The following is a 14761-nucleotide window of genomic DNA, read 5'->3' on the forward strand; positions in this document are numbered from 1 at the left end:
ACTGGGAAACTCTAAAACATATTTCATTTCTTCCTGCATTGGGTACCAATAGGCATAATGAAGTAATGTCTGTACTTAGAAAACCTTCTGAAATCTATGATGACCAGTGCCACCACTTGGTAAACATGACAGAATTCATTGTAGATTTTAATCAATTCTTAAGACCAGATGACCCAGTTCTGGCAAATTTGGGAGTGATGAAGACCCCACCAATTGAGTTAGTACTCAAACAACTCAAAGAAGCACATCATCGTGTCAATTCATTTGAAAATTCGGAACTCTTTGACATTACCATAAGCTGTTATGACTACCTCAACAAATATCTGTTGAATGATGGTGTTCCTACTGTTATTATTGAATATGCACAATCAAACCCATTCGTACTGATTGATGGTTGTTTTGTCAATGTGCAGTCAGTAGCAATTAATGGAACATTTGAAGAAAAGCCATACCTCTATTTTCTTCCCACCATTCTGTCCAAATTTGAGAAGCTCTGGAACTGTGTTGGCATCAAAAGTCAGTTTACTACAGAGCAATTCGTTGCTGTCCTTCAGAAAATGAGTATTAATTCAAGACAACTCAAAGAAAGAGATATTCATGTGTGTCTTGATATACTTATCAAAGGGCTGTATGGCTCTCGAGAAGAATCTGTTAAAGACTGTCTAATTCCTGATGAAAAAGGCGTGTTGACAAAGTCAAGCAAGCTGAAATTTAACGACAGTCCTTGGATGCCAGTGCAAGCTGGGGTAGCATTCTGTCATAATCTAATACCTCGGGATGTTGCTTGCTATTTTAATGTAGAAACAACAAGACACAATACTTTGAAAAATCATCTAGTGAATGAGTTTTCTCCCTTGGCTAAGGAGTTCGGACAACATGAGAAACTAACTGTTCGGATCAAAAACATAATTGAAGCTTATCCAGCCAAGAAAGACATCCTGAAAGAACTCCTTCAGAATGCTGATGATGCAGAAGCAACAGAAATCCATTTTGTATGGGACAAACGAAAGCATGGAACTAAAAAACTATTTGGGAAAAAATGGGAGATGCTTCAGGGCCCAGCACTTTGTGTGTACAACAATACAATATTTTCAAATGAAGACCTGATAGGCATCCAGCAATTAGGAGAAGGAGGAAAACATGGCACTTTGGGTAGAACTGGAAAATATGGTCTTGGTTTTAATTCTGTTTACCAGCTGACTGACTGCCCATGTATACTAACTGGTGATGAATATCTCTGCATATCTGATCCAAACCTGAAATATGTGGAAACTGGAACCAGAGAGTCACCAGGCTGCATGTATTTAATGGATGAACATTTCAAAATGTCATTCCGGGATGTTTACAATACCTTTCTTCCTGAAAATTTTCCTCTTCATTCTGGAACCATGTTCAGACTTCCACTCAGGACAGAAGAAATGGCAGCACAATCAGATATATCAATAAATGCAGTTCGAAATTATGAAATGATGGAACTTTTCAAGGCTTTACAAACAGATCCAGAGGAACTGATTCTCTTTTTGAAGCACATCACCAAATTACACTTTTATGAAATAAACAAGGATGGAAGTAAAAGCAATTATTTCCTAATTGAGAAAAAAGTCACAGAGGACACCATGAAGCAAAGGGAAGGTTTTCAAAATCATGTTCGCAATTCTCTTAAATCTGGGAGTGTAAACCCACACCAAGCTATCTATAAAGTTTCTATTACATTAGGGAAAAAACAAAGCCGGTGGATTATAGCAGAGCAATATGGATGGTTTCTGCCAAACCAAGAAGAAGATAATGCCTATGCCAAAATACCCCAGGCAGGCCTGGCAGCTTGTTTAGACACAAAACCAAAAGAAATTGAATTTCATGGAAGGGCTTTTTGTTCTTTGCCATTGCCGGGAGAAACTGGTCTTCCTGTTCATGTGAATGGAAACTTTGAAGTGGATCACTCTAGAAGAGATCTGTGGAAAGAAGATGGTGAGAGCTTAAAGACCAAATGGAATCAATTACTGCAACTGAACACCATTGCACATCTGTATACTGACCTCCTTACAAACATCTGTACAAGCTTTAGGAAAGGTGAACCCAAAATGTTGGTACATCTAAAATCACATCTGAACTTTATCTTGAGCTACTTTCCCATTGTGTCAAGAACAGTTGCCCCAGTTTGGCATGAAATGATCAATAAAATCTACCAGTCAATCAATCGACGTAACCTTCCTGTGATACCAATTCTTAGAAGTGTTGCTGAACAAAAATCTTCACAACACTCTGATCCAAAATACTCATATATCTGGTCAAGTGTTTCAAAGCCAGATCCAACAGATTCACCATATTTTACCAACCACAACCATGGTGACATTCTCCACATTTTGGAGCGCACTGAAATGAACTTGGTACCTTTTTCAATGAAAATTCAAAACATTATGGAGAGCTTTAAGGCTGCAGGTATTAAAGTGGCTGAAGTCAGTCCTTCTTCAGTGATCAGCTATTTGAAACAGAAAAAAATTAATGATCCCTTGCACACAGCTGATGATTTACCATTACCTATCAACCAGACTTTGATCAAAGATTCAAAAAGTTGTTCACGGCTCTTGGAATTTTGTCTAAGTAATGATGAATTGTCTGGCTCTGTTACCAGAGATGTGTATAAAGAGTCTAGCTCTGTTGATCTTAATGGGCTGCCTCTCCTTCTTACCAAAGATCAGATGTTGAGAAAGTTCAGCTCTCATTCTCCAAAGCTTATTTCAGAATTTGCTCAAATTTTTCAGGAACACAAGTCAGAATTTGCAGACGATCAAGTTAATTCTGGGAACAAATCTATTCTGCTAAAAGGAAACTATCTTGAAAAATTAACCATCCCAGTGGCAGCCAGTTTTATAAAGCCAGTTCTTCAGAAACAGCTTCAACACTCACCGCTTAATGAAACAAATGAGCTTCATACAGCTGGAAAAGAAATGAAAGAATGGTTGAAGAATCTCTGGAAATTTTTTGAAAATGAAGTGAATGAATTCCCAGGTGGCAAAACAAATGGGGTCTTCAGTGAAATAAAGAAACACTTCCCTTGCAGTCCTATTTTGCCTGTCATACATCCAGGACAAAAAGACACATGCTTTCTGCAGAAGCTTGCAAACCTGCATAGAATTGTTCGTGATCCAAAAGAACACATTTCTGCCATTCTCATTAAACTTGGATGCATGACAATCGACCGTAACTTTTTTCTGGGACTTGGCGAATTTTTCTACAAATATATCCAACCCGAACTTTTGAACATTGAGGACAGAAGTGCCGTTCTGAACCAGCTGGAAACAATCCCACATTCACAGTTTGATTTGCTTTCTGGTGATGAAAGTGATGAGCTTCAACATGAGCTTCAACGCTTCCTTGAACTTAGCATCAGCTCCTCTAAAAACATAAGCAAGTATCAAATAATGTTTAAGTCTCTGCCTTTGTTTCAGACAATATGTGGAAAGCGGCAAAGAATCGATTCTTACAAGAATGTGTTCATCCTTAAATCAGTGTTTCAAGAACATTTTCCAGGCTTGTACAAATTTGATGACAGGAACTGCATTTTCCTCAAAAACAACCTTGTGAATGAAAGCCTCTCAAAATGTCTGGACATTAAGATTTTGGGGGATCTGGAGTTCTGTGTAAAATGTATTATTCCTTCAGTACACAAGCTGAAACAGACACAGCTTATTGATTTAATAAGGCTGCTATTGGAACTGAGCCAAACATCTGGCTATAAGGACTATCGAGACACCATTGCCTGTGCCTTGAGAGATGTCAGATTTATTGAGGACATCAATGGTGATCCTCAGATGACCTCATACTTCTTTGATGACACTGTTGAGCTGTACAAAGTCATGCTTTCGAAGGAGAAGTTTGTTCCAGAGACTTTTTGGAAACTATTTAAATGTAGTACAAGTGCAAAAGCCCTTCTAAAGAGCTTAGGAGTAAAGCATGAAGTATCTGAAGAAGAGGTTATTGAATTTGCTCATCAGATTGAATCAGATGCGAGAGGTTATATTGAACTGCAAGTTCTTGCAATGAAATCTGTAACATTGCTTAAGACAGCACTTTTTTTGGGTGCCAAGAAGTCATCTAAATTAATGCAAACAATTTCAACTATAAAATTCATGATAGCTCTGCAGATTGATCCAATACTATGTCATTACCACAAAGCATTTGCCCAAGAAAGGGATGTGGTTGCCATCAAAGGATCACTGCTGGAAAAGCAGCTAGATCAACAATACCTTATATGGACTTCCATGCCAATACTGCCCACAAAGTCCTTATCTACAAAAGAGTTAGATACCCTAAGGACAGCTGGAGTCTTTGATGAACCACCCTCAGAGCAGGTCATGCAGAACCTAAAAAACATCTGTGGATCTGAGTGCAGAACAGAGTTATTGGTAGAGATAAGAGCTACAGTGTTCAAGAACTCATATGCCTACCTACAATCTGTGCCTTTTAATGAGGCTTTCTTGGCTGACCTCCCTCTTGTTCTTGTTGAAAATGACAAAAGTCTTGTGAAAGCAAGTCAGGTAGTCCTGACACTATCTAATGCCACTGAGTTCAGGCCATACCTGTACCCCATTCAATCAAAACATGCAATGTTTGCAGAATTCTTCAAGAAGATTGGTGTTGAAGAAAAGCCTACTGTCTCTCAATTCTGTACTGTGTTAGAGGAAATCTATACTGAGTGCAGTGATAAAAGTACACTTCAGCCAAACCAGCTGACAACTGTTCAACGTGTTGTGCAGCAGCTTTTCTGTCTGATAAAAGAGGTTGGCAAATTAACTGAGTTTCCGAAGGACACACTATACCTCCCTTCAACAGATGGAAAACTATATGAATCCAGCATGTTGTTTTTCAATGACACCTTCTTTCAGGCCAACAGACTGGAAAATTCATTGAAAACAAAACTGAAGCTTCTTGTGAAACTTCACCAGTGTCACCTAACAGATGATCCATATGAACATCAAAAGCTGTTGCAGTTGCTTCCAAAACAATGTCAACCCAAACTGCTCTCTGGAGTCATTTCTGTGAACCTGGTTGGTGGACAGGTGGAACACTGTGATTACGGAAGCTCATGTGAATTCAGTGGCTGGTTTCAAAAGCATCTGTCCTCTCGTGAATTCCTCCATGGTCTTATGTGTCTGATCAGAGAACAGAGCAAGGGCACCATTTCTCAGACTGAAGCTGCACACATGTGTGAAAGCACATTTGGGAAAATTCAAATTGTTTGTTGCCAAGCTTTACACACTGAGCTTCTCTTAAATCATCAGCCACTAGAAGGTACAGAGATGGAAACTCAGGTCTATGTGAAAAAGCAGGAAGACGAGTGTGTTTTCTATTTGAAGCACAATGATAACATGGCTCCCAAAGTGGTGAATGAGGTCAACATGTACCTTTCTAAAGAAATCAATGCTCTTCTGGAAAATATATTGAATTTATTAATCCTCCCAATACTTGGACATCTTTTATTATGTGAAAACATGAAGGATGTTGAACGGGCCCTGGAACAGCATGGAGTTCGTAACACTGTGAGTGATGAAAAAGGACTTGGTTCCCGTCCAAACCCAGGAACTCCCATACAAGAGGAGTGGCATGATTCCCTTGATATGGACCCCCTCAACAGTTTTGAGAAAGGGGAGTATGTTGGTTTTTGTAAGGATGAATTGGAAAATGAATATGTTTTTGCTATTGTTGTGTCTGGATAAGCATCCAGGAGAGACCAGGCAAAATCCTTCAAGGTATAGAATACAGATAGGTGATGAGAAGTTCATAGAAGTTAGCTCCCTTGAGCTTTATCAGTTTAAAAGAGAAAAAAGATCAGCTCCTGATGAAAATGCTACCTGCACAGACTTTTTCCAACTGCTCTCACAGTCTGAACCATCACAGTCTAAACCATCACAGGCTGAACCATCACAGACTTTAGAGGAGGCTAAAATAGAGATTGACCAGAGCTTGGAACAGATCTGGAAGATATCCGATGAAGACAAATCAAAGGCCATTAGACGCCTGTACTTAAGGTGGCATCCAGACAAGAATCCTGATAACATGGAGCTTTCCACTGAAGCATTTCAATATTTGATGAACAGAATTGATGAGCTACAGCAAGGAAAATCGAAATGCAATACATCAACACAATCAAATACAACACATTCTTATAACTTCAGAGATTTTTATGAAAAATAGAACTATGAGGCTAAGAGTCACAAAAGGGGACGGGAGCGATTCTATCAGAACAATTTCAGACAGCAGTATAATTTTTGGTCACACTTTCAAGAAACACCAAGACCAAATAAAGAGGAAGCTAAGCGTTGGTACAAACAAGCAGAGTGTGATCTTAATGCTTCTCAGAATGACACTGGATGCAATGTGTACCCAGAGTGGTGTCTATTTAAAGTGCACCAGGCAGTGGAAAAAGCACTTATAGCCACAGAGTTTAGAAGGAATGGACAGCATCCTGAAACTGCATCCACCATCACATGCCTTGCCCAGAAGATATCAAAGTATGCTACCTACCTTGATGATTTGCCCAACATTGTAAGTCATTTGAAGTCAATTGGTGTTGACGCTAAGAGAACTCAATACCCAAACTTCTACCCACCGCCCCACATTCCAAATGACAGATTCAATACTGAAGATGCACAAGAAGCAGTAAACATAGCAACAAAACTGCTAAGGAAACTGAATAAATATATTACAATATGATACATTTATACATATATCAATATACTTTTATGGTAACGTTAGCAACATTGTTCTATTTTAGAGTGTAAACAATTAAAAAAAAAATGTTCACAGAACTATTTACCAAACTATTTATTAAAAAACTACTTGTTATGCTTTCTCTATAACATTATTTATCATAAATATTTATAGTGTTGTCATTACAAATTCTTTATGCATTTATGCAAATTATTTGCATTGATCCTGAGACATTATAATTTTATTTACTTTTATTTTACATTAGTTTACTCATTTACATTATATTTATAGTAAAGATATTTTACCATCTTAATGCAATAATTGCTATTGCTATGCTACTATTACACACCACCATTAAAACATCAAGACACTACCTTCGAATTTGTGTGAATTTCTTCAGACCTCTGGCAAAGAATGCCATACACCGCTTTATTAATTGTGACACTACATTTATTCTAAGTACCTGATAGATCACTGAAGTTGGCTTCACTAAACACTAAAGGTGCATAGGCACCATATTGTTATTCTACCTTTTATTGTTTTCTTCTTCTTTTTCTGGTTTGGTTGCCACCTTGACTGAGGGTGATTTATTTAACATCTGAAAAATATGGGCCAAGTGCTGAAAATGCTAGATGCCACAATTGGGCTAAACTAGGGAAGGCAAACTAATGCAAAAGTTTAATAAAGGTCAGGCAAAGGGTCAGATCATCAGCAAATAACATAATCCAGAAATGGAGCAAAAACATCAACAACATAGCAAAAAAAACAACAACATAGAATTAACATCTTGGTATAGTCTGAATGATGATCAGAACTTGTATTTCTAATGGAATTTGTAAATGAAAGTCCTTTGTATAACCAGTGTGTATGTGTGTGTGTGTGTGTGTGTGTGTGTGTAGTAAAACAGTTTAATCTTGTTAAAAGCTGGGTGATCGAGTTATGGAAATAGTCGTCTGCTGCAGCCATGTCTGTAGGCTGTGTAAGTTGCTGAGAGTTACATTTCTCTATTGACCACATTAAACCATATCCACTATATTGAACAGACAAAAAAAAATTGATAAAAACTCTACGCATGTTATGGTCAGGCATTCCCCTTTCGGTCATGCTGTACCAGGTATTCTGGACCAAGAGCTTACATCTGATGCTCATGGGGTGGTCCTCCCCCTCCACCACCTGGGACAACCCAGCCACTGTCCAATAAATATCTCTGTAGAACAAAAGGGAGAAAGAAGTCAAAGAAAATGTCAAATTGGCCCACCACAGACTGCAGTTTTTACCTGGATGAAAGTCTGCGGGCACTACTCTGTCTACTGGACTGGATCTGGCATTCCCTTTATAGTGAAATTAGTCAGTGGGCTGGCGATGTCCGAATAATAAGGAACAAACTTTCACTAAAAGCCTGCCAACCCCAGGAACTGTCTCTCATCCTTTTTGGACTTGGGTCTCAGGCAGGCTGCAATCACTGCAGTCTTATCAATTTGAGGATGAACCTGCCCATGACCCAAGTAAAAGCCCATATATTCTACTTTCACCCACCCAATTGCCGAATTTATTAGGTTTGCCATGAGCGCCCCCCCGCCTCAAGGTTTTCAGGACCACTCTGAGTTGTTTTAAATGTTGCTTCCAGTCATTACTACATTGTATAGAATATATAATCTAGATAGGCAATGGCATATGCATTATGAGGCTGAAGGATTTGGTCTATAAGATGTTGAAACATCGAGAGACATTGGAGACAAGAGGATCTGCCAATATTCTTTAGTTAAATCCAGTGTCAAATAAAATGTAATCATACAAAGCTCATTGAACAGTTCATTAATGCGAGGCATGGATATTTGTCATACTTAGACACCACATTGACCTTTCTAAAGTCCACACAGAAATAATCCCTGTCAGACAACAAGACACCAGGCTGCTCCATTAACTGTAGGATTCCTCAATTACAGTCATGTCGAGCATAGCATTGAGTTCCTCCCAAACTATATATTTTTTGTGTTTAGGGAGCCAGTATGGGCAAGTGCACACCACTAACCCTGGAGACGTTTTTAGATATTGCTATACTGTATGAGGTTTGTGCGACTGGGTAAAAGCAAAAACACATTGGCAAATTCTTTTGTATTTTAGAGACCTGTGTTCTCTGTGATGGCAAAAAAAAATGGTCTCCACAGAGGACCAGGAAGAATTTAGCCACGTGTTTTGGACTTAACTCCAAACCCAGCTCCTCCCTCTATGGAATCACCATTGGTAGAGGCACAGGTATTGCCTCTGTCCAGTGTTTCAAGAGGTTTTGGTGGTATATTTGGAGTGCATCAACTCTATCTGTGCACCTAAACTAATAATGACCCATTCTCTGTGTAACCTGAAAGGATCTTTGTCACTTTCTGAGTAATTTAGAGCTCAATTTGAGTAGTAACACATGACCCTATTACACATGCAGCTGCATGCCTCTATTATACAGTCAAGACTGCTGTTCTTGAGCCTGTAGCATATTCTCCAGTGTTAATGACCCAAAGTGCGGGTTTTGCCCTCGTGTCAAGGGCATACTACATTTGATTTTTACTGTTAGAAGGTCCTTCCTCCTAATTTTTGTGGATCACATTTATTTTTCTGTGCGGCTTATGGTTTAATAATTAATAATATTATGGTGTAATAATTCAAAAGGGGAAAACTCTTTAGAGGCTTGTTAAACCTCTTATACTGAAAACAATAGAGGCACTTATCCCTGTTTTGTGCATCCTCATGCATAAACTTCCGAATCATATTTTTGAGGGATTGGTTAAATTGTACCACTAAGCCATTTGTCTGCAGATGACAAATGCTAGAACAGATTAATTTAATCGCCAATAATTCATAAAGCTTGTTTAGTGTCAATAGAATAAAAGCCTTGCCTTGGTCAGTCAGGACCTCTTTCAGGATCCTGACTCAGGAGATAAGATGGAAGTGTGCCTCCACAACAATGCGGAGGCTATTGCAATGTATAGTCCACCACAACTATCACATTGCAATGCCCTCGTACTGTTCACTCTCTTCTTCTTCTTCTTCTTCTTTCGGCTGCTCCCATTAGGGGTCGCCACAGCGGATCATCCGTCTCCATACCACCCTGTCCTTTATATCTGCCTCTTTTACACCAACTACCTGCATGTCTTCCCTCACCACATCCATGAACCTCCTCCTTGGCCTTCCTCTTTTCCCCCTACCTGGTGGCTCCATCTTCAGCATTTTTCTACCAATATAATTCATGTCCCTTCTCTGCACATGTCCAAACCATCTCAATCTCGCCTCCCTCACCTTGTCACCAAAACATCCTACATGTGCTGTCCCTCTAATAAACTCATTTCTACTGTTCACTCTAATGGCCTAAATAGATCTGTTCTAATTCTTTTGAAGGAGACCTCGATTAGTAATGTGCGCAAAGGCACTGTCAGGAATTCACCTGCCATGCCCCCTTCGGCGGCTGTCAAACTTCGGCATTCCCCAAAGCACCTCGCTCCTTCTCTCGTGCGTGCCCCGCCAGCACGGAGCTGCTCGCAATCGGGCTTCATGGAGAACACCTGAGGCTCATTTCACTCGCTCATCCCCAGCTCCTATATAAACTCCCTGTCCGTTATTGTAGGTTCATGGTGGATTGTGTGTTTGCGTATGTGTTTCCCACTACGTACCTTCTCCTCCCAGACTCCTCGCTCTCTCCACAGCTGCGTCTGCCTTCCCAAGCGCACCCCGGAATACCGACGCTTCCCTGTCGCTGCCGCCGAACCGTGGATATTACTTACGGACTGCCTTTCGCCAGTTCAGGACTTTGTGGGCCGCAACACCAGATCATCCCGATCTCTGCGGGTATTTTGTGTAGGCTCTGCCTCTTTTGTTAATAAACCACGTTTGCTGATATTCCGGCTTCCGCCTCCATATCCGACGCGTAACAGAATAACGGACCCCTGAAAAAAAAAAAAAAAGAAAAGAAGGACACCCCAGGACCTCCTGGAGATCTCCGCCCTGCTCCAGGACCTCAAGAAGAGCTCAGCTCCATTCCAGAATCCCCAGGAGAGCTCAGCTCCACTTCAGGTCCAAATAAATCCAAACAGTGGTAAACATTCCTGGCATTGGTCTGGCAATGTTTGCTGTTGATTTTCTGCAGGTCACAAAGCTAGGCACAGTTGGTATGTTCAGCTGCTTGGTGTTGTTCCTGAAACAGGAAGTGATGCTCCCATCAGGACACTCTCAATAGTGCAGATCTAGAACGTCTCTAGGTTACGCATGTAACCCGAGTTCCCTGAGGGAATGAGACGCTGTGTCGCAACGCTTTGGGAACGCTTCCGTGTTGTCGACTTTCTGAATCATGTAATCCGGCCAATGGAGAAACACGACGGTGGGGTGACATAACGACTAGGGAGCTACCGAACGCGCATGTGATGGAGCCGACGCTAGCTTCTGAAAAAGAGAAGGGAAGCAGCATGACGGGTCATTGCCAGGGGTAAACTCCAGAAGAGACGGTTCCATGAAAAGAGCCTGTAGGTCTCTGACCCTCTTCAGGGAGGATATAGCCAGAAGGAAAACACAGGCACTCTGGGCCAAGTCCCACACCATGCCTAAGAAGGTCGCTTTCTGTACTGGAGAAAGCACACTCTTTATTTAGTCTTAACTACAGCTCCTTCATACAGGCGAGAATGATATCTCTATGCCGGACTGCCAGAAGCTCTAATCGAGCTAATATCTACCAATCATCAATATAGTTCAGAATGCGGATGCCCTGGAGTCTCAGTGTGTTCAAGGCTGCATCTATACACATTGTGAAGGTGCGGGGTGAAAATGCAAGGCCAAACAGTAAGCTTTGACCCCAAAAGCAAACCTCAGAAACCTCCTGTGAGCCAGAAGGATGAATATGTGGAAGTATGCGTCCTTTAGATCTTTCATGACAAACCAGTCTTTGGACCTAAACTGAGACACGACCTGCTTTAGAGTGAGCATCCTTAACCTGAGCCTCATTAGCAAGCAGTTCAAGGAGCATAGATCTAGTATCGAACACATCTCACCATCCTTCTTTAAAACCACGAAGTACCGGCTGTGAAATCCGGACTCTCTGTGTAGAGGAGGGACCACCTTGATTGCCTCCCTCCTTAAGAGAGTGAGTACTTCTTGTTCCAGGACCAGAGCCGGCTTAGGTCCCACCAGAGTGGGACACACCCCATTGAAGCGGGGATTAGAGGTCCCGAACTGAATCGAGTAGCCCCTCTCTACCTTGCGCTGAGACGCATCTGGCATGCTTTCCCAGGGAGCCAGGAAATCTTTTAAGCGAACCAGTCTCTCGAAACTGGCCTCTGACCTGACCAGAGCAGCTGGAGCAGTGCCCTGCAGTTGTTGGAGGCTCCTGAGAGGCAGCAGGTCTCCTCCATCCACTATGAAACTAGACAGAGGTGGAGGAGGGCACCCGCTGGAGGTGGCTGTGCCCTAAAGCACATCCTGTGGTGGGGTTAACAGCCTGAACTCCTGGTGGTGCTGAGGAGGGATGGGCACCATATAATGGGGTGTGCAAAGCCCACATTAGAATAAACTGTGGGGGCTGCCTCTTGGGAGCGACGAGGGAGGTAGTGCTAAAACACCCCCAATGTTCGTTCAGCAGGATGGCCCAGCCCCTGTCAAGAATATCCAACAGGGTGAGCCACAGATGCCTTTCTGTGTCTACCAAGGCTGATATGGAATGCCCTATGGCCTTGGCTATTTCTTAGGTGGCCCTGAGAGCTAGGTCGGCAGCATGACGTAGCTCATTTACATCGTCAGCCCCAGAGCCAAATCTATATTTAATGGTTGGCATTACCACGCCTGCTAAATGCTGACATCCACTATTAGCTCCTTGTTGTTGCTGACATTCAGAATAAGATTGTTCTCCTGGCATTCTTTCCAGGTTTTAATCTCCAGTAGGTAGGCCATATCATCATTGTTGGAGGTCAGGCTCACCACAACAGTGTCGTTAGCAAACTTGATGATGGTGGTGGAGTTGGAGGTGACCATACAGTCATATGTGTAGAGCAAGTACAGCAGGGGGCTCAGAACACTACCCTGAGGAGCTCCAGTGCTGAGGGTGAGGGTGGATAAGGTGTGTTTGCCCACCTTAGTAGTAGTTAGCAGTTAGTAGTTAGTGGTCTGTCTGTCAGGAAATTAAAGTTCCATTGACACATGGGTGGGTTGAGTCACAAGCCCACCAATTTAGATGCAAGTGTGGAGGGAATTACAGTGTTAAACACTGAACTGTAGTCCACTAACAGCATTTTCGTATAATTCCCTTTTCTACAGTCCAGGTGGATCATCCTCAGAAGAGTGGTTTTGGTGGTAAGCAAAGTGTAGTGGATCCAAAGTGTGTGGTAGAAAAGCAATGATGAAGCCTCTGACCAGTTTTTTAAAGCACTTCATCACCCAGGCCTCCCTTCCGCAATAGATAGAAGCAGCCGACATCCTCCAGGGTTTTTGGAACAACCAAGGCCTTTCAAAAACTGTGTACAAGCGTATAGAAAAATGTACTGTTTCGCAAGCAAAAGATTGTCACACCAAATATTGATATGATTTGGATTTTTTGTTTACTCACTTTCCAGGTTGTTACTTGACAATAAGAAACTATTAACACTAACATTATTTTGAAAGCATTCTTACTTTACAGCACTTTTTTCCCCAAATGTCTAATTTGTTGCACCGTACTGTATATTTAATTTATTGTCAGTAATTAAGGTTGTCTATTTATATTTAATTCTATGTATATTATTTTGAAAAAAAGAAGTCATTGCCTATTGCACTGATTCCCCCTTTCATAATAAATCTAAAACTGGATCTCCTAATGTGTTGGCAGTGGCAGTGCATTTCACAACTATGCCTTCAGTGGTGTCCTACCTGAATCATTACACCTCTTAATACTATTAATATGACACCATGGTTCGAAAAAATAAATATTATAGAAAACTGCAGTATAACAGAGTGCTGCATCACAGACAGGAATCTCAGACATTGAGAACAAATGGCATTACTAAAAAAAAGCAACCAAAAAAGCACAATTCAAAGCTTGTGCACTACAGATTGGGGTTGAAACCTCTGACTAGTGCGTTTTCTGACCATCCAATCAAAGGATGTGAAAATGTTGATGTGACTGGATGACATTAGTGGGCCTTGGAGTAAGCAAGACACAGTTTGATTGGTTAAAGCAACACCTTCAAGCAACATTGATTTGAAACTACCAATAGCCGACACTGTTAATTTCTTCTGGCCTTACAACAATACCTGATGTGATGGCTGAAAAATTATTTGATACATACTTCAATGCAAAATTAATTAATTAATTGGGATTAATTTAATACATATTCCTGCACAAAAAATGTTTATTAAAATGTAAGTGATTTTAATGCTGCACTCAATAATATCCTTCTATCTTCTACACAACCAATAAACGTAATTAATTGTAAACTCCTCAAGCTGGTTATCTGCTATGAATGTATTTAAAATTACACCTTAACTCCCTTTCGTTTAACCATTCACACTGTTCCTTCACAAACTGCACTGAAACATGTTGGAACTGTCCATCTCTCACCAAACAATGGGGGTGACTGGAAGAGTCAATGTTCTTAAGGGGGATATTTAAACACACTCATTTCAACTCACATTTATTGTCATTTTAACCATATACAATACAGTACACAGTGAAAAACAATGTTCCTCCAGGACCAAGGTGTTACATTCATGAACATAAATTAACACAAGATAACACAACAGTAACTAGAATGAACAAACAGTACACAGTAGTTCACATAAAGTACACATATGCAAGTCAGCTTTCTTAATTGTAATAAATTGATTCGTGTTCATAGAGACAAATTTCCCTCTTTTTCGTGTCACTGAGGACGACTTTCAATGTCATTTATTTCAATAAGTATTTTTGGTGCCTCCGCCAAAGTTTTCTTGCTGCCACTGTATACCACAGACGCTGTACTGTTTTTTTCTCGTTTGTTGTTGATTTTTTTTTTATCTTCAAACACCATTACACAACCTTTAAGCAGGAGATTTTATCCCTGTTTTT

At 40.8% G+C, this 14761-nt stretch overlaps 2 protein-coding genes across 3 annotated transcripts in view; both read left to right on the plus strand.

Annotated features, from left to right (window-relative positions):
* LOC310723321 (uncharacterized protein) overlaps nucleotides 1-14761 on the plus strand; it is a 487719-nt gene that overhangs the window by 416385 nt on the left and 56573 nt on the right. The gene's annotated exons all lie outside the window — the stretch shown is intronic.
* On the plus strand, nucleotides 145-7084 carry LOC310723274 (sacsin-like). The gene is given in 3 exon segments (XM_083536060.1): nucleotides 145-5707; nucleotides 5709-6192; nucleotides 6196-7084. Coding segments are annotated over 3 exon segments (6513 nt in total). The 5' UTR covers nucleotides 145-197; the 3' UTR covers nucleotides 6715-7084.

This window comes from Silurus aristotelis (assembly GCF_946808225.1).
Source record: "Silurus aristotelis genome assembly, chromosome: 3".
Lineage (NCBI taxonomy): Eukaryota > Metazoa > Chordata > Actinopteri > Siluriformes > Siluridae > Silurus > Silurus aristotelis.